This window comes from Bufo bufo, unplaced genomic scaffold (genome assembly GCF_905171765.1).
Source record: "Bufo bufo unplaced genomic scaffold, aBufBuf1.1, whole genome shotgun sequence".
Taxonomy (NCBI): domain Eukaryota; kingdom Metazoa; phylum Chordata; class Amphibia; order Anura; family Bufonidae; genus Bufo; species Bufo bufo.
The window spans coordinates 144,897-163,761 of record NW_024400303.1 but is presented as its reverse complement, the minus strand read 5'-3'; the positions used below and the strand labels follow the sequence as shown (position 1 = coordinate 163,761).

Sequence of the window (18,865 nt, the reverse complement as noted above, 5' to 3'; positions counted from 1 at the left end):
CCACCTTCTCCTGAGTACGGAGATACCAGATGTGTGACACTTTTTTGCAGCCTAGGTGGGCAAAGGGGCCCATATTCCAAAGAGCACCTTTCGGATTTCACTCGTCATTTTTTACTGAATTTGATTTCAAACTCCTTACCACACATTTGGGCCCCTAGAATGCCAGGGCAGTATAACTACCCCACAAGTGACCCTATTTTGGAAAGAAGACACCCCAAGGTATTCCGTGAGGGGCATGGCGAGTTCCTAGAATTTTTTATTTTTTGTCACAAGTTAGTGGAAAATGATGATTTTTTTTTTTATTTTTTTTTTCATACAAAGTCTCATATTCCACTAACTTGTGACAAAAAATAAAAACTTCCATGAACTCACTATGCCCATCAGCGAATACCTTGGGGTCTCTTCTTTCCAAAATGGGGTCACTTGTGGGGTAGTTATACTGCCCTGGCATTCTAGGGGCCCAAATGTGTGGTAAGGAGTTTGAAATCAAATTCTGTAAAAATTGACCTGTGAAATCCGAAAGGTGCTCTTTGGAATATGGGCCCCTTTGCCCACCTAGGCTGCAAAAAAGTGTCACACATCTGGTATCTCTGTATTCAGGAGAAGTTGAGGAATGTGTTTTGGGGTGTCTTTTTACATATACCCATGCTGGGTGAGATAAATATCTTGGTCAAATGCCAACTTTGTATAAAAAAATGGGAAAAGTTGTCGTTTGCCAAGATATTTCTCTCACCCAGCATGGGTATATGTAAAATGACACCCCAAAACACATTCCCCACCTTCTCCTGAGTACGGCAATACCAGATGTGTGACACTTTTTTGCAGCCTAGGTGGGCAAAGGGGCCCATATTCCAAAGAGCACCTTTCGGATTTCACAGGTCAATTTTTACAGAATTTGATTTCAAACTCCTTACCACACATTTGGGCCCCTAGAATGCCAGGGCAGTATAACTACCCCACAAGTGACCCCATTTTGGAAAGAAGACACCCCAAGGTATTCGCTGATGGGCATAGTGAGTTCATGGAAGTTTTTATTTTTTGTCACAAGTTAGTGGAATATGAGACTTTGTATGAAAAAAAAAAAAAAAAAAAAAAATCAGCATTTTCCACTAACTTGTGACAAAAAATAAAAAATTCTAGGAACTCGCCATGCCCCTCACGGAATACCTTGGGGTGTCTTCTTTCTAAAATGGGGTCACTTGTGTGGTAGTTATACTGCCCTGGCATTTTCCAGGGGCCCTAATGTGTGTTAGGTAGGTAAATGACCTGTGAAATCCTAAAGGTGCTCTTTGGAATATGGGCCCCTTTGCCCACCTAGGCTGCAAAAAAGTGTCACACATGTGGTATCGCCGTATTCAGGAGAAGTTGGGGAATGTGTTTTGGGGTGTCATTTTACATATACCCTTGCTGGGTGAGAGAAATATCTTGGCAAAAGACAACTTTTCCCATTTTTTTATACAAAGTTGGCATTTGACCAAGATATTTCTCTCACCCAGCATGGGTATATGTAAAATGACACCCCAAAACACATTCCCCAACTTCTCCTGAGTACGGCGATACCAGATGTGTGACACTTTTTTGCAGCCTAGATGCGCAAAGGTGCCCAAATTCCTTTTAGGAGGGCATTTTTAGACATTTGGATACCAGACTTCTTCTCACGCTTTGGGGCCCCTAGAATGCCAGGGCAGTATAAATACCCCACATGTGACCCCATTTTGGAAAGAAGACACCCCAAGGTATTCAATGAGGGGCATGGCGAGTTCATAGAAATTTTTTTTTTTTGGCACAAGTTAGCGGAAATTGATATTTTTTATTTTTTTCTCACAAAGTCTCCCGTTCCGCTAACTTGGGACAAAAATTTCAATCTTTCATGGACTCAATATGCCCCTCACGGAATACCTGGGGGTGTCTTCTTTCCGAAATGGGGTCACATGTGGGGTATTTATACTGCCCTGGCATTCTAGGGGCCCTAAAGCGTGAGAAGAAGTCTGGAATATACATGTCTAAAAAATTTTACGCATTTGGATTCCGTGAGGGGTATGGTGAGTTCATGTGAGATTTTATTTTTTGACACAAGTTAGTGGAATATGAGACTTTGTAAGAAAAAAATAAATAAATTCCGCTAACTTGGGCCAAAAAAATGTCTGAATGGAGCCTTACAGAGGGTGATCAATGACAGGGGGGTGATCAATGACAGGGGGGGTGATCAATGACAGGGGGGGTGATCAATGACAGGGGGGTGATCAGGGAGTCTATATGGGGTGATAACCACAGTCATTGATCACGCCCGTGTAAGGCTTCATTCAGACGTCCGTATGCGTTTTGCGGATCCGATCCATCTATCAGTGCATCCGTAAAAATCATGCGGACATCTGAATGGAGCTTTACAGGGGGGTAATCAATGACAGGGGGGTGATCAGGGAGTCTATATGGGGTGATCAGGGAGTCTATATGGGGTGATCACCACAGTCATTGATCATGCCCCTGTAAGGCTTCATTCAGACGTCCGGATGCGTTTTGCGGATCCGATCCATCTATCAGTGGATCCGTAAAAATCATGCGGACGTCTGAATGGAGCTTTACAGGGGGGTAATCAATGACAGGGGGGTAATCAATGACAGGGGGGTGATCAGGGAGTCTATATGGGGTGATCACCACAGTCATTGATCATGCCCCTGTAAGGCTTCATTCAGACGTCCGGATGCGTTTTGCGGATCCGATCCATCTATCAGTGCATCCGTAAAAATCATGCGGACATCTGAATGGAGCTTTACAGGGGGGTGATCAATGACAGGGGTGTAATCAATGACAGGGGGGTGATCAGGGAGTCTATATGGGGTGATAACCACAGTCATTGATCACGCCCCTGTAAGGCTTCATTCAGACGTCCGTATGCGTTTTGCGGATCCGATCCATCTATCAGTGCATCCGTAAAAATCATGCGGACATCTGAATGGAGCTTTACAGGGGGGTAATCAATGACAGGGGGGTGATCAGGGAGTCTATATGGGGTGATCACCACAGTCATTGATCATGCCCCTGTAAGGCTTCATTCAGACGTCCGGATGCGTTTTGCGGATCCGATCCATCTATCAGTGGATCCGTAAAAATCATGCGGACGTCTGAATGGAGCTTTACAGGGGGGTGATCAATGACAGGGGTGTAATCAATGACAGGGGGGTGATCAGGGAGTCTATATGGGGTGATAACCACAGTCATTGATCATGCCCCTGTAAGGCTTCATTCAGACGTCCGGATGCGTTTTGCGGATCCGATCCATCTATCAGTGCATCCGTAAAAATCATGCGGACATCTGAATGGAGCTTTACAGGGGGGTGATCAATGACAGGGGTGTAATCAATGACAGGGGGGTGATCAGGGAGTCTATATGGGGTGATAACCACAGTCATTGATCACGCCCCTGTAAGGCTTCATTCAGACGTCCGGATGCGTTTTGCGGATCGGATCCATCTATCAGTGCATCCATAAAAATCATGCGGACATCTGAATGGAGCTTTACAGGGGGGTGATCAGGGAGTCTATATGGGGTGATCACCACAGTCATTGATCATGCCCCTGTAAGGCTTCATTCAGACGTCCGGATGCGTTTTGCGGATCGGATCCATCTATCAGTGCATCCGTAAAAATCATGCGGACATCTGAATGGAGCTTTACAGGGGGGTGATCAGGGAGTCTATATGGGGTGATCACCACAGTCATTGATCATGCCCCTGTAAAGCTTCATTCAGACGTCCGGATGCGTTTTGCGGATCGGATCCATCTATCAGTGCATCCGTAAAAATCATGCGGACATCTGAATGGAGCTTTACAGGGGGGTGATCAGGGAGTCTATATGGGGTGATCACCACAGTCATTGATCATGCCCCTGTAAAGCTTCATTCAGACGTCCGGATGCGTTTTGCGGATCGGATCCATCTATCAGTGCATCCGTAAAAATCATGCGGACATCTGAATGGAGCTTTACAGGGGGGTGATCAGGGAGTCTATATGGGGTGATCACCACAGTCATTGATCATGCCCCTGTAAAGCTTCATTCAGACGTCCGGATGCGTTTTGCGGATCGGATCCATCTATCAGTGGATCCGTAAAAATCATGCGGACGTCTGAATGGAGCTTTACAGGGGGGTAATCAATGACAGGGGTGTAATCAATGACAGGGGGGTGATCAGGGAGTCTATATGGGGTGATAACCACAGTCATTGATCACGCCCCTGTAAGGCTTCATTCAGACGTCCGGATGCGTTTTGCGGATCCGATCCATCTATCAGTGGATCCGTAAAAATCATGCGGACGTCTGAATGGAGCTTTACAGGGGGTTGATCAATGACAGGGGGGTAATCAATGACAGGGGGGTGATCAGGGAGTCTATATGGGGTGATCAGGGGCTAATAAGGGGTTAATAAGTGACGGGGGGGGGGTGTAGTGTAGTGTAGTGGTGCTTGGTGGGACTTTACTGAGCTACCTGTGTCCTCTGGTGGTCGATCCAAACAAAGGGGACCACCAGAGGACCAGGTAGCAGGTATATTAGACGCTGTTATCAAAACAGCGTCTAATATACCTGTTAGGGTTAAAAAAAAACACATCTCCAGCCTGCCAGCGAACGATCGCCGCTGGCAGGCTGGAGATCAACTCTCTTACCTTCCGTTCCTGTGAGCGCGCGCGCCTGTGTGCGCGCGTTCACAGGAAATCTCGCGTCTCGCGAGATGACGCGCCGGCGCGTCCAGGAGGAATGAATCAACCACCTCCAGGACGCGTCTGTGCGTACAGCGGTCCGGAGGTGGTTAAATAAGGTTCTAAGCAGGTGTAGAATTTGTATATGCTGCCATCTAGAGGATTCAGGTAGATCGTATTTTTCCCTAAGCGACTCAAATGGTATAATCTCAAGGGTCCTATACTCCACTATATCAGCAAATCTAAATAATTGAAATCGAGTGTATATATACTGGCATCAATAATACAGTTTTATCGATAGAATATCGATTATAAAAAATTCTAATTTTTTTATAATCGATATTCTATCGATAAAACTGTATTATTGATGCCAGTATATACACTCGATTTATTTTATTGTGTTTGAATAAATAAGTTTGGTTCCACATCTCTCTTGGTGTTTTGAGTGCCGGTCCAATTTCCATTCACTATTTACTTTAACCACTTACCGCTAAGCTAACGCCGAAAGGCGTCATCTCTGCGGCTCCCCCAGGCTACGCTAACGCCGATTGGCGTCATCTCGCGTGAGCCGAGATTTCCTGTGAACGCGCGCACACAGGCGCGCGCTCACAGGAACGGAAGGTAAGAGAGTGGATCTCCAGCCTGCCAGCGGCGATCGTTCGCTGGCAGGCTGGAGATGTGATTTTTTTTAACCCCTAACAGGTATATTAGACGCTGTTTTGATAACAGCGTCTAATATACCTGCTACCTGGTCTTCTGGTGGTCCCCTTTGTTTGGATCGACCACCAGAGGACACAGGTAGCTCAGTAATATGTTGCACCAAGCACCACTACACTACACCCCCCCCTGTCACTTATTAACCCCTTATTCACCCTTGATCACCCCTGATCACCCCATATAGACTCCCTGATCACCCCCCTGTCATTGATTACCCCCCTGTCATTGATCACCCCCCTGTAAAGCTCCATTCAGATGTCCGCATGATTGTTACGGATCTACTGATAGATGGATCGGATCCGCAAAACGCATACGGACGTCTGAATGGAGCCTTACAGGGGCGTGATCAATGACTGTGGTGATCACCCCATATAGAATCCCTGATCACCCCCCTGTCATTGATTACCCCCCTGTCATTGATCACCCCCCTGTAAAGCTCCATTCAGATGTCCGCATGATTTTTACGGATCCACTGATAGATGGATCGGATCCGCAAAATGCATACGGACGTCTGAATGGAGCCTTACAGGGGCGTGATCAATGACTGTGGTGATCACCCCATATAGACTCCCTGATCACCCCCCTGTCATTGATTGACCCCCTGTCATTGATCACCCCCCTGTAAAGCTCCATTCAGATGTCCGCATGATTTTTACGGATCCACTGATAGATGGATCGGATCCGCAAAACGCATACGGATGTCTGAATGGAGCCTTACAGGGGCGTGATCAATGACTGTGGTGATCACCCCATATAGACTCCCTGATCACCCCCCTGTCATTGATTACCCCCCTGTCATTGATCACCCCCCTGTAATGCTCCATTCAGATGTCCGCATGATTTTTACGGATCCACTGATAGATGGATCGGATCCGCAAAACGCATACGGACGTCTGAATGGAGCCTTACAGGGGCATGATCAATGACTGTGGTGATCACCCCATATAGACTCCCTGATCACCCCCCTGTCATTGATCACCCCCCTGTCAGTGATCACCCCCCTGTCATTGATCACCCCCCTGTCATTGATCACCCCCCTGTAAGGCTCCATTCAGACATTTTTTTGGCCCAAGTTAGCGGAAATTAATTTTTTTTTTCTTACAAAGTCTCATATTCCACTAACTTGTGTCAAAAAATAAAATCTCACATGAACTCACCATACCCCTCACGGAATCCAAATGCGTAAAATTTTTTAGACATTTATATTCCAGACTTCTTCTCACGCTTTAGGGCCCCTAGAATGCCAGGGCAGTATAAATACCCACATGTGACCCCATTTCGGAAAGAAGACACCCCAAGGTATTCCGTGAGGGGCATATTGAGTCCATGAAAGATTGAAATTTTTGTCCCAAGTTAGCGGAAAGGGAGACTTTGTGAGAAAAAAAATATATATCAATTTCTGCTAACTTGTGCAAAAAAAAAAAAAATTTCTATGAACTCGCCATGCCCCTCATTGAATACCTTGGGGTGTCTTCTTTCCAAAATGGGGTCACATGTGGGGTATTTATACTGCCCTGGCATTCTAGGGGTCCTAAAGCATGAGAAGAAGTCTGGGATCCAAATATCTAAAAATGCCCTCATAAAATGAATGTGGGCCCCTTTGCGCATCTAGGCTGCAAAAAAGTGTCACACATGTGGTATCGCCGTACTCAGGAGAAGTTGGGCAATGTGTTTTGGGGTGTCATTTTACATATACCCATGCTGGGTGAGATAAATATCTTGGTCAAATGCCAACTTTGTATAAAAAAATGGGAAAAGTTGTCTTTTGCCGAGATATTTCTCTCACCCAGCATGAGTATATGTAAAAAGACACCCCAAAACACATTGCCCAACTTCTCCTGAATACGGCAATACCACATGTGTGACACTTTTTTGCAGCCTAGGTGGGCAAAGGGGCCCACATTCCAAAGAGCACCTTTAGGATTTCACAGGTCATTTACCTACTTACCACACATTAGGGCCCCTGGAAAATGCCAGGGCAGTATAACTACCCCACAAGTGACCCCATTTTGGAAAGAAGACACCCCAAGGTATTCCATGAGGGGCATGGCGAGTTCCTAGACTTTTATATTTTTTGTCACAAGTTAGCGGAAAATGATGATTTTTTTATTTTTATTTTTTTCCCTTACAAAGTCTCATATTCCACTAACTTGTGACAAAAAATAAAAAACTTCCATGAACTCACTATGCCCATCAGCGAATACCTTGGGGTGTCTTCGTTCCAAAATGGGGTCACTTGTGGGGTAGTTATACTGCTCTGGCATTCTAGGGGCCCAAATGTGTGGTAAGGAGTTTGAAATCAAATTCTGTAAAAAATGACCAGTGAAATCCGAAAGGTGCTCTTTGGAATATGGGCCCCTTTGCCCACCTAGGCTGCAAAAAAGTGTCACACATGTGGTAACTCCGTATTCAGGAGAAGTTGGGGAATGTGTTTTGGGGTGTCATTTTACATATACCCATGCTGGGTGAGAGAAATATCTTGGCAAAAGACAACTTTTCCCATTTTTTTATACAAAGTTGGCATTTGACCAAGATATTTACCTCACCCAGCATGGGTATATGTAAAATGACACCCCAGAACACATTCCCCAACTTCTCCTGAATACAGAGATACCACATGTGTGACACTTTTTTGCAGGCTAGGTGGGCAAAGGGGCCCAAAGTCCAAAGAGCACCTTTCGGATTTCACCGGCCATTTATTACAGAATTTGATTTCAAACTCCTTACCACACATTTGGGCCCCTAGAATGCCAGGGCAGTATAACTACCCCACAAGTGACCCCATTTTGGAAAGAAGACACCCCAAGGTATTCGCTGATGGGCATAGTGAGTTCATGGAAGTTTTTATTTTTTGTCACAAGTTAGTGGAATATGAGACTTTGTAAGAAAAAAAAATAAAATCATCATTTTCCGCTAACTTGTGACAAAAAATAAAAAGTTCTATGAACTCACTATGCCCATCAGCGAATACCTTAGGGTGTCTACTTTCCGAAATGGGGTCATTTGTGGGGTGTTTATACTGTCTGGACATTGTAGAACCTCAGGAAACATGACAGGTGCTCAGAAAGTCAGAGCTGCTTCAAAAAGCGGAAATTCACATTTTTGTACCATAGTTTGTAAACGCTATAACTTTTACCCAAACCATTTTTTTTTACCCAAACATTTTTTTTTATCAAAGACATGTAGAACAATAAATTTAGAGCAAAATTTATATATGGATGTCGTTTTTTTTGCAAAATTTTACAACTGAAAGTGAAAAATGTCATTTTTTTGCTAAAAAATCGTTAAATTTCGATTAATAACAAAAAAAGTAAAAATGTCAGCAGCAATGAAATACCACCAAATGAAAGCTCTATTAGTGAGAAGAAAAGGAGGTAAAATTCATTTGGGTAGTAAGTTGCATGACCGAGCAATAAACCGCTAAAGTTGTGGAGTGCCGATTTGTAAAAAAGGGCCTGGTCTTTAGGGGGGTATAAACCTGTGGTCCTTAAGTGGTTAATAAGAGCAAGGGGTTACTCTTTTTGTCCAGAGCACCTAGCGTGATTGTTCATAGTGAGCCATCTGTTCATTTTCTCCAAATCTAAATAGTTTGTTAGAAAACCATGGCTTAAAAAAGGTGTGCTGTAACCCTAATGGGAATAAGGGATTAAATAAAAACGAGGTCATGGAAGATTTATCGGATACCAATGGGAATTTCTGTTTGCAACTTTTCCAGATATTATATGTTAGGGACATAGGACCCAACAAGTGGGCCATACAGTTGGCCGGTAATGGTGACCACAGGAGGGCATTAGGGTGAGTAGGGGCCAACCATAGCTTCTCAATTTCCATCCATCTAGAGAATGCTAGGAGGGAAGACCATGCGGGGATACGACGTAGATGTGTCGCCCAGTAGTATGTAGTTACATCAGGGAGTCCAAGACCACCTTGCGACTTGAGGGCGGTAAGAGTGCTGCAAGAAATTCTGTGTCTTTTGCCATGCCAGACAAACCTGAGGATGGAAGACTGCAAGGCTCTCAAATCCTTCTTAGGTATGGGAACTGGAATAGTTTCCATCACATATAATAATTTGGGCAATATGGTCATTTTGACCGCTGCAATGCGCCCTAGTAGAGAAATCGGCAGGGGCATCCACTTAGTCATGAGCGAATTAAGTTCCCGAAAAATGGGTAAAAAATTATGGGCATAGAGAGTATTATATGTTTTTGTTAATTTCACTCCCAAATATTTAAGGGTAGTATCATTCCACTTGAAATGGAAACTGCTTTGCAGAGTACTCAATATATCTGGTGGAATATTAATAGATAAAGCCTCTGTTTTAGATGTATTAATCTTATAGCCAGATAGTCTGCCATATTCCCTTAACGTCTGGAATAGGTTTGGTAACGAGGTATGTAGGTTTGTCAAGGCAATGTCACGGCCATGGCCATGGCCATGACCGTGACTCCTTAACCGCATGCGGTTGCCTGCGGTTTGTTTTTGGTTGTTCAACCACAGGTGAGGGCTGCTTGTGTGTGGCCTCACTTGTGGTTGCCGCGGGCAACAAGTGTTTGCAGATTGTTGCAGATAGCAGCCTGAGCTGGTGCTAGGCAGCTTGCGGCATCTTCATGCGGTTACACCTAGCTACCGCTTTGTTAGGTGTGTGTGTATGTATGTATGGTGTGCACTGTTTATGTTACGTGTGCACTGAGACCTTTCCCTTCACTGTGGCTGCTCGCAGCAACGTTTTGTATAGTGTGTACATGTGGTGGCAGTGTCCCGGCCTTCGGGCTGACTCCCAGGACATGGTAGCCACCCATGTCGTTGCTTGCGGCAACAGCCACAGTGTGACTTTCGTTTTGACACTTCCCCTTTAAGTTGGTGTTTTCCCTTTCCTGTGGTGCTGGAAGGGTTAACTCCCTTCCCAGTGTGTGTGATGTCACTGGGTGTGTCTGACTGTTGGGTGTGGCCTCTTAGGCCTATATAGCCTTGGTGTTTGGCATGGCTCAGTAGGTTGCTCCAGACATGCTTAGCTGGAGCAGCCTCCTGTGTTTACCAACTGCCAGTGAGAGCCACCCTTGTGGTTCACAAAATATAATGTCACATTTAGGTTATGTTCATCTTTATGTGTGATGTCTATGTGATGTCTGTTGGGATTTTCCTTATGTTGTTTAGTGCAGCTTATGGATCTGGATTCCTGTTTGCACAGGGATCCAGTCAGCAAGGCTGTGGCAGGTAGGTCGAACTCGGATAGTTCACCTGCCATATCCGTAAGACTGTTTGTGTTCCCCTTTTCCCTGCAGCTTGGCCAGTGAGACCCCTGTTCCTCCGTGTCCAGTAGGAACAGGCCATCTTACCTTGACTCCTAGCCCAGGGACCGGTCGGAGGGTGAGTTAGGGATCCGAGGTTCCTGCGCATTGGTCCTCCTACCATCAAGGTCGGCCCATGCAGGTAGGAGACAGGGTCAGCGTTAGGGACGCTTTAGGAGGTGACCTGCTCCCTAATCCTGTTGTCCTGGCCGAGCAGCCACAACATCATCATCTGGCATCGCACGGCTGAGGATTTTCCCCATCCTCAGCCGTGACAGGCAAGAAGTATATCGTCAGCGAAGAGTGATAATTTAAAGGTCACCTTATTGACCTCTACTCCTTGAATATCAGGGTGGGCCCGTATTAATGCTGCTAAAGGCTCTATGCAGAGTACGAAGAGTAGGGGGGATAGCAGGCAACCCTGTCGAGTTCCGTTCCGAATAGTTATCATGTTGGACTGGGCATGTGTCGTTTTTACAAAGGCCGTTGGGCGGGTATAAAGAGCACAAATGGCATTCATAAAAGGCCCCCCTATACCAAAACACCGCAATGTAAAAAACAAAAAAGGCCAGCTTAGGCGGTCAAAGGCCTTTTCTGCATCCAGGCCCAATATTAACGCCTGCTGTTTCCGTCTGTTAATGATGTCTATCAAATCTATAGCCCTTCTCGTGTTATCGCCCCCTTGGTGATTTAATACAAAGCCGACTTGATCTTTATGGATCAAGCTCGGGAGCAGGCTAGCAAGCCTGTTCGCCAGAAGTTTCGTAAATATCTTTAAGTCTGAATTAAGGAGGGCTATAGGACGATAGTTGGAGCAATCCATATGATCCTTCTCAGGTTTTGGAATAAGGGTGATGAAGGATTGAAGCATTGTCTCTGGTATAGGAGAGCCCTCCAGGAAAGAATTAAATATCTTGACCATGTACGGAGGGAGGGTGTCTACGTATGTCTTGTAGTAAAGGTATGGCAGACCATCAGGACCAGGTGACTTGCGATTAGGGAGGTTCTTTATCACTTCTAATATTTCTTCAGCTGTGGACAACCACTTTAATGTGGTCATAAAAAAATAAAAATAAATCAGCTATAAATGTTATCGAGCAGAAAAAGAAACACACTCACCTCTTCCTGGATATCAATCACCGACACTTTGGTGGTCCTTTTGTTTTCAAGCACCCAGCACGTGACCACAGCAGTTATTCTATTCACTTCTACGGGACTGTTGATGGTGTGGTGGTCATACATGCAAACCACTGCTCCATTCTCATGGGGCACTTTTGGACCTCCGTTCAGGGACCAGACACTTGTGGATAAGGGGATATGTATTATCAGTGGGAAAACTCCTTTATTGTAATCCCTGACCTATTTCTCCCTTGTTTATTGGCAGGAGGTCAGTGCATTTGGAGACGATGGAGAAGGAGATATCTTAGATGACTGGACTGTACTCTGCAATGGGGAATTCTGGCAGCGCAATGAAGAAGTGAGGTTCAAGCACGCGTCTACAAACGTACTGCTGTCTGTCACAGGAGAACAATATGGGCGTCCTATAAATGGACAGAGAGAAGTGCATGGCATGACCTACGCAGGTCCACATAACTACTGGAAAGTGATGGAAGGTATCTTCATGAAACCTAGTGAACCTCCACGGACTGACTTCACTCACTCCGAGTTATGATAGGACTCAGACTGGTCTAGGTCTTTCAGTCTTCTTAACCATACAGTGTTGACTTCCCTGAGGATTTCTCCAGGGTCCCACAAAGTACACTTTGAAGAGCAATTAACAGTGAAATATGGGGCACAGTTTGGATGTTGCACCCTTGTGTCATTTATTATTATTATTATTGTTATTTCATATTTTATGTTATGGCAGCAAAGGGCCGGACTGATCCGTGAGCATGACTGCAGTTGAAAAAAATATCATTCTGTATTATCGTCTCTGCAGCAAATGGTTTTTAAAATTATATTAAAAAAAATTCAATTGTGGTTCTCAATTTTATTTATTTTTTGTCCTTATCCCATGTTTTGTTTTGTTTTTGTCACTTTTATATTATCCTTATCATACGTTTATCTAGCTTGATAAAACTGCAGATATTCTGTTATACTTACATTGTAATGTATGTATATGCTTGTAAAGAGGTTGTCCCATCTGACCATTTGTGGTATGGCGACAAGATATGCCATAAATATTCCTTAGATGTGGGTGCCAAAAAGGTTGGACCGACATCTGTCTCAAAAATACAAGTCTTCCATGAATTGAGCTGCAAGGGCTCAGCTATATTCAGTAGTCCCATAGCAGTGAATGGAAAAAGCTGTGGGGTGTACTCTCCATTCATGGTGGAGCCCCATTCTTGAGAGGGTAGTGGGTACAAGAGGTGGGAGGTGCACCTATTGGACATAATTGCCATATGCTGTTGATACGCTATAAATGTCCAGAACAACCCTTGTCCATATGTCCTACTACTTCATAGGGACTTCATAGAACTCCTTTCCTGGTGGGCCCATATGAACAGGCATTGATTTGAATAAAAAACGAGCATGTAATGTTGCTTGGCCACAGCTGCCCCTGCCTGAGGTGAGAGAAGCCAGACCAGCGGCGATCAGCTAATTTTATAAGGAAACTGCGTCCATACTAAACTGTAACTGCAGGTATATGAACAATCATTGTTTCACAGATTCCAATACAGATAGTTTCTTTAACCTTGCTGTGCTAAGGCTGTGTTCACACTTTGCGCAGGGTATATGCATCTGTAGGCCTTGGTGTTGTGGGGTGGTCTAGAAGACTAGGATGCTGAGCAATATCCAACAACCTACACAACCATGCAGTGCAGATATGAGGTGGCTGGGACGGGAGCTGCTACAAATAAGTGGTTGCACCCTGAAATTTTTGAAAATTGTGGACACACTCCTTTTCCTAAGACTCCACCACCTTCCATGTATGCCCCCACCCCTTTCATGATGTGTCCTTCATGCCCTGTGAGGGGATTTACAAACCCCTCTGGGAATTCAGGAGGTCTTCCCTTTTTGGGAGCCTCCTGTATGTTTCAGGAGAGTTGCCAACTCTTCTCTATACATACCTACTCACTAAACGTATAACTTAATTACAGACCTACATGTCCATTATATAAATGGGCAGGGCGTTAACTAAGCACTGAGAGAAGGGTAAAAGATATACAGAGGGCACAGCACTATTGCTGTTAGGTTGGGTTCACAAGAGCGTTATCACACTCTGGTCTTCTGCTTTCACCGGAGCAGAAGAACAAATATAATGGAAGTGCTAAATTGAGCACAAATCTTAAAGTAAAAGAACGAAGCAAGCGCCATTAACTATAACTGGGTCTGCTCTGGATGCTGCTTCTTTACCAGACACAAAAAAATCCAGCATGCAGGACTTTTTTGTCTGGTCTTTTTGACAGAATCTGTGACAGATAGCCACTTGCTCATGATGAAGGAGAAATCTTGATCCCCGAAACGCGTTGAGCCACATATTTTCCATTAAAGGTGATTTGATCAGAAGCACACTGCCTGCTGCCATCATTCACTGAGACTCTACACACGATCCTGGCCAGGGGGGAATCGTCACAGGTGTTTTATGCTTATCCTGTTGACGACCCCCCAGTGAAGTAAGTGCCTCACTGGATGTTTTCTCATCCATTCTATTCCTTGTTTTTAACCTTTGCCTTCAACCTTCCGTGTAAACCACAGCAGGGACCTTATTTTATTTTAATTTTCAACTTTTATTTCAACTGTTTAAAAAGTTTTTTTCATAAAAATAGTTTTTTACCTATATACATAATATGCTAGTACTATAGCACCATGATACCAAAATCTTGACATTTTTTAGTGCATTTTTGCTCGGTCTGGCGTCTTTTGTACCTTCCCCTCATTATATAAATGGGCAGGGCGTTAACTAAGCACTGAGAGAAGGGTAAAAGATATACAGAGGGCCAGCACTATTGCTGTTAGGTTGGGTTCACAAGAGCGTTATCACACTCTGGTCTTCTGCTTTCACCGGAGCAGAAGAACAAATATAATGGAAGTGCTAAATTGAGCACAAATCTTAAAGTAAAAGAACAAAGCAAGCGCCATTAACTATAACTGGGTCTGCTCTGGATGCTGCTTCTTTACCAGACACAAAAAAAATCCAGCATGCAGGACTTTTTTGACTGGTCTTTTTGACAGAATCTGTGACAGAGGACCCGACCACGCAGATGTGGATAGATAGTATCAGATCAAAGTACAGCATCAGATGCATATTTAGCACACAAATGCAGGGCTGTGGAGTCGAGGAGTCGGAGGCAATATTGGGTACCTGGAGTCAGTCGGCAAAAAATACTCCGACTCCTACTAGATTTAAATTGGAATAAAAAAATAAAAAAAGCAAGTTTAAATGTCCCAATTCACAAAAAGTTATAATTAATTACGGTATTTTTCGCCCTATAAGACGCACCTAGGTTTTTGAGGAGGAAAATAAGAAAAAAAATATTTTGAACCAAAACGTGTGCTTTTGGTGGGTTTTGAACTAATGGTGGTCTGTGGATGGCACTGTTATGGGGGATCATTGTGGGGGCATCTGTGGATGACACATATATAGCGTCTTATCTTGTGTCATCCACAGATCCCCCCCCCCATAACAGTGTCCCTGTGTAGTGAATGGGGTCGGCATCTGTTTCTGTAATGGCAGCGAGGCCCGGTGCCTGCTTTATTAATAAAGTGAGCTACGCTACGAGCACCCACCCAGCCACCTGACTGCCAAGAAGTTAGTAGTAAGTAGTACAGCGCTAGATTTAAGATGATTGGAATACTTTAACAATACCCACAAGTTAGATATGATTACTGTATACTACAGTGAGCGGGGCCCGGTGTAGTAGAATACAGTGACTGCACCGGGTCCCGCTGCCATTACAGAAACAGATGCCGGCCCCCAGCCCCTCCTCCCTCTCAGCCTATTTACCGGACGGTCGCAGCAATCGCCTCATAAAACGCACTGCTATTTTCCCCCCACTTTTGTGAAAAATACGGTACCTCTCTACTGTAAGAATAAAGGCCAATGCATGCAGTGCGTCACGTTACCACAAAACGAACACGTTAAGTGACCATGAAGAAGCATGCTTTTCATATGCTTCACTATATGGCACGCAACGCACAGTTAAGGAGCGGCAATACTTATACTTTGCATTGTGTTGTGTTCCGCTGTTACAGGGAACGCAACGCCCATGGTTAACCTAGCCTCTCACTGATAACTGGTTAAGTAAATATGTTTTTTGCAGGACTAGACACTTGTATAAGTGAAGGGAATGGATAGTCAATAGTTCAGACTGAAGCTGTAAACCATTTGAAAAACTGCTGTCATTCAGCTAAGGCTATAAAACCTTGTAAACTCAGATTGTTAGCTTAAACTTTAAACATGACTATGGGATTCTACTAGGGAAAACATGTTTTACAATAAATGCCCCTTCCCCTGCCCCGTCCTGGATACCCCCACAGCCCGATCTTCAGCAGAAGATCAGCACAAAGGAGAAGGCAGCAGCTTCCTAGCCAGTAGTTCTGTGGTAATGACATGTATGTTGCCTTTCTTTCCTTCAAGGAATGTATAAAATACATTCGCATATTAAATACAGAGTCGTCTGGGAATCTGAGTCGGAAGTACCAAAAACTGAGGAGTCGGAGTTGGAGTCAGAGCATTTATCTACCGACTCCACAGCCCTGCACAAATGCAGTGCTAGAACTACCGTATTTATCGGCGTATAACACGCACAGGCGTATAACACGCACCTTCATTTTAAGAGGGAAATTTCAGGAAAAAAATTAAAATTTGAAATAAAGAACTTTGAAGCAAAATAAGGGTAGCTCAGAACTTTTTTTAATTATTATTACCACTTATAAGGTAAATAATGTAAAAGGACAGTAAAAGCAACTGTTTTAACAAAGAAACTTGGATATTCTGTTTTTACAAAAGTTTACTCAGAAATCGCTATCTGGGAAACCAAGAAACTCTTCATCTTCACTGCTATCTTCAAAATCGCAATGAACACTGCTGCTTTCACTGCTACTATCTTCATAAATCAGCTCATCTTCTTCACCATTCAAAGCATTACTTATGCCACATTTCTTAAAAGATTTGATAACAATATCTTCTTTAACTGCGTCCCACGAAGTCTTTATCCACTGACAAACTTTTGAAATGCCAGGTCTTTTCATTCGCCCAGAATTCGTAACTTCATGTTGGTTTTTATCACACATGTATTTATTCCATTCTTCACGCATAAGGGCTTTGAAGGGCTTGTCAATGCAAACATCCAATGGCTGCAATTGTGATGTAAGTCCTCCTGGAATGACTGCTATTTCTGTTTTGCACATTTGAAATTCTCTCTTTGTTGGTTCTGTAAGATGAGATCTGAATGAGTCCAGTACTAACAAGGATGGCTTCTTTAACAAAGCACCTGGGCGCTTCTCCCACACATTTCTAATCCAAAGCTTCATGCCTCCTTCATCCATCCAACCTTTGGGATGAACATGCACCTGTATGCCACTTGGAATTTTCTCCTTAGGCAAAGTTTTCCTTTTAAAAATGACCAATGGTGGCAGCTTGTTTCCATCTGCAGTGACAGCAAGGACCACGGTATAATGATTTTTTTCATGCCCTGAAGTTTTAATTGTTACTGTCTTGGCACCTCTTGCTTCCACAGTTTTGTTTGAAGGAACATCGAAGGTGAGTGGTACTTCATCCATGTTGCCTATTTGACCAATTTCAAAATTTTGTCTTTTCCTTTGTTTGATAATAAAGTTATGAAAATTTACTATCTTCTCTTCATAATCATCTGGCATACGCTGGGCAATCCTGGTTCTTGTTCGCATCCGAAGCTCATGCCTCTTCATGAATCTTTGGCACCATGATGCTGTTCCTTTAAAATCATGTATTTGCAACTCTTTGCTGATTTTCACTGCTTGAATAATGATCATTTTTGTTGATATAGCAATACCAGCTTTTCTATGATTAAGTACAAATTCCTTCACCTGTTCTTCTAATTTTGGCCATTTAGCAATACCGCGTCGAAAATTGCATTTTGTTTTTGATAATGTCTTGAGTTTTTCTTCCATTTTTCGCCACTCTCGTATTGTGCATTCTGTTGGTGGCTCTCCAAAATGCCTTGCTGCAGCCCTATTTCCATGTTGCTTGGCATATTCCACAACCTTCAACTTGAAAGCAGCTGTATATGCTCCACGCTTTTGTTTTAAATCCATTAGGGATAGTAGTAGGGAAATACCGTAAGTACGGTTATGAATGCAGTTTTTTTCAGCGTCAGAGTGTCAGGATGAGTCACACTGCAGTGGTATAGGTACCGTACTTTTTACCTAAGTTTAAATTAAAAAAAAGAGTAAGGTAGTATCAGGGGTGTGTAAATTTACGGTACATTCTGCACAACACCAATCATAAGTAGTGAGGCATTTCCCAAACGTCAGCTTCACATACACACGCTACCTATGATTGATGATGTGCAGCGCTGGATCCTGTGTGATGAGGGGGGGGGGGGGGTCCAGTTTTTGCACATATGGGAATTAGCATGTTGTATACCGTAATTATTTTATAGAAAAACAGAGAAATGGACCTCCCTGCGCTCCCTTGGAGTAAGGTTAGAGTAAAGGTCAATGTGTCACCAGTGGGTGATACTGGACATAAGTGCAGGAAATACAATCTAAACGGCTACTGATGCTGGGTGAAAGGGCTGGATAGACTGGGGAGGCGACAAAGAAGGGGAGGGGGGACAGTGTGCAGGCAAAGTGTAGAGGCAAACATGCTACACTTTGCCTGCACACTGTCCCCCCCCCCCCCTTCTTTGTCGCCTCCCCAGTCTATCCAGCCCTTTCACCCAGCATCAGTAGCTTGTATTTCCTGCGCTTATGTCCAGTATCCCACGGGTGACACATTGGCCTTTACCGTAATTATTTTATACTGTAATTGCCGTACCATATATTTTATCGGTTAATACCGACAGTTCTTACGCCGTACACTATACTTTACTTGTACCTGACGGGTACAAGTTCTCCTGCCTCAGACAGCAAACTCTCGCGAGTGAGTCTGCAAACTCTCGCAGAGCGTTACCGTGGTTACGCTCCGACGGCCGCGAGAATTACCATACACGTGAGGAAGGCGCGGGTTGCCTGCGCTTGCC

General features: G+C 44.1%; 1 protein-coding gene across 1 annotated transcript in view; it reads left to right on the top strand.

Annotated features, from left to right (window-relative positions):
* The window catches only part of LOC120983872 (stromal cell-derived factor 2-like), a 40,584-nt gene extending 27,924 nt beyond the window's left edge, over positions 1–12,660 (top strand). The window contains exon 3 of the mRNA XM_040413261.1: positions 12,082–12,660. Coding sequence (XP_040269195.1) covers positions 12,082–12,369 — 288 coding nt within the window. The 3' untranslated portion in view covers positions 12,370–12,660. The remainder of the gene's footprint in view (positions 1–12,081) is intronic.
* Positions 12,661–18,865: the final 6,205 nt, after the last annotated feature.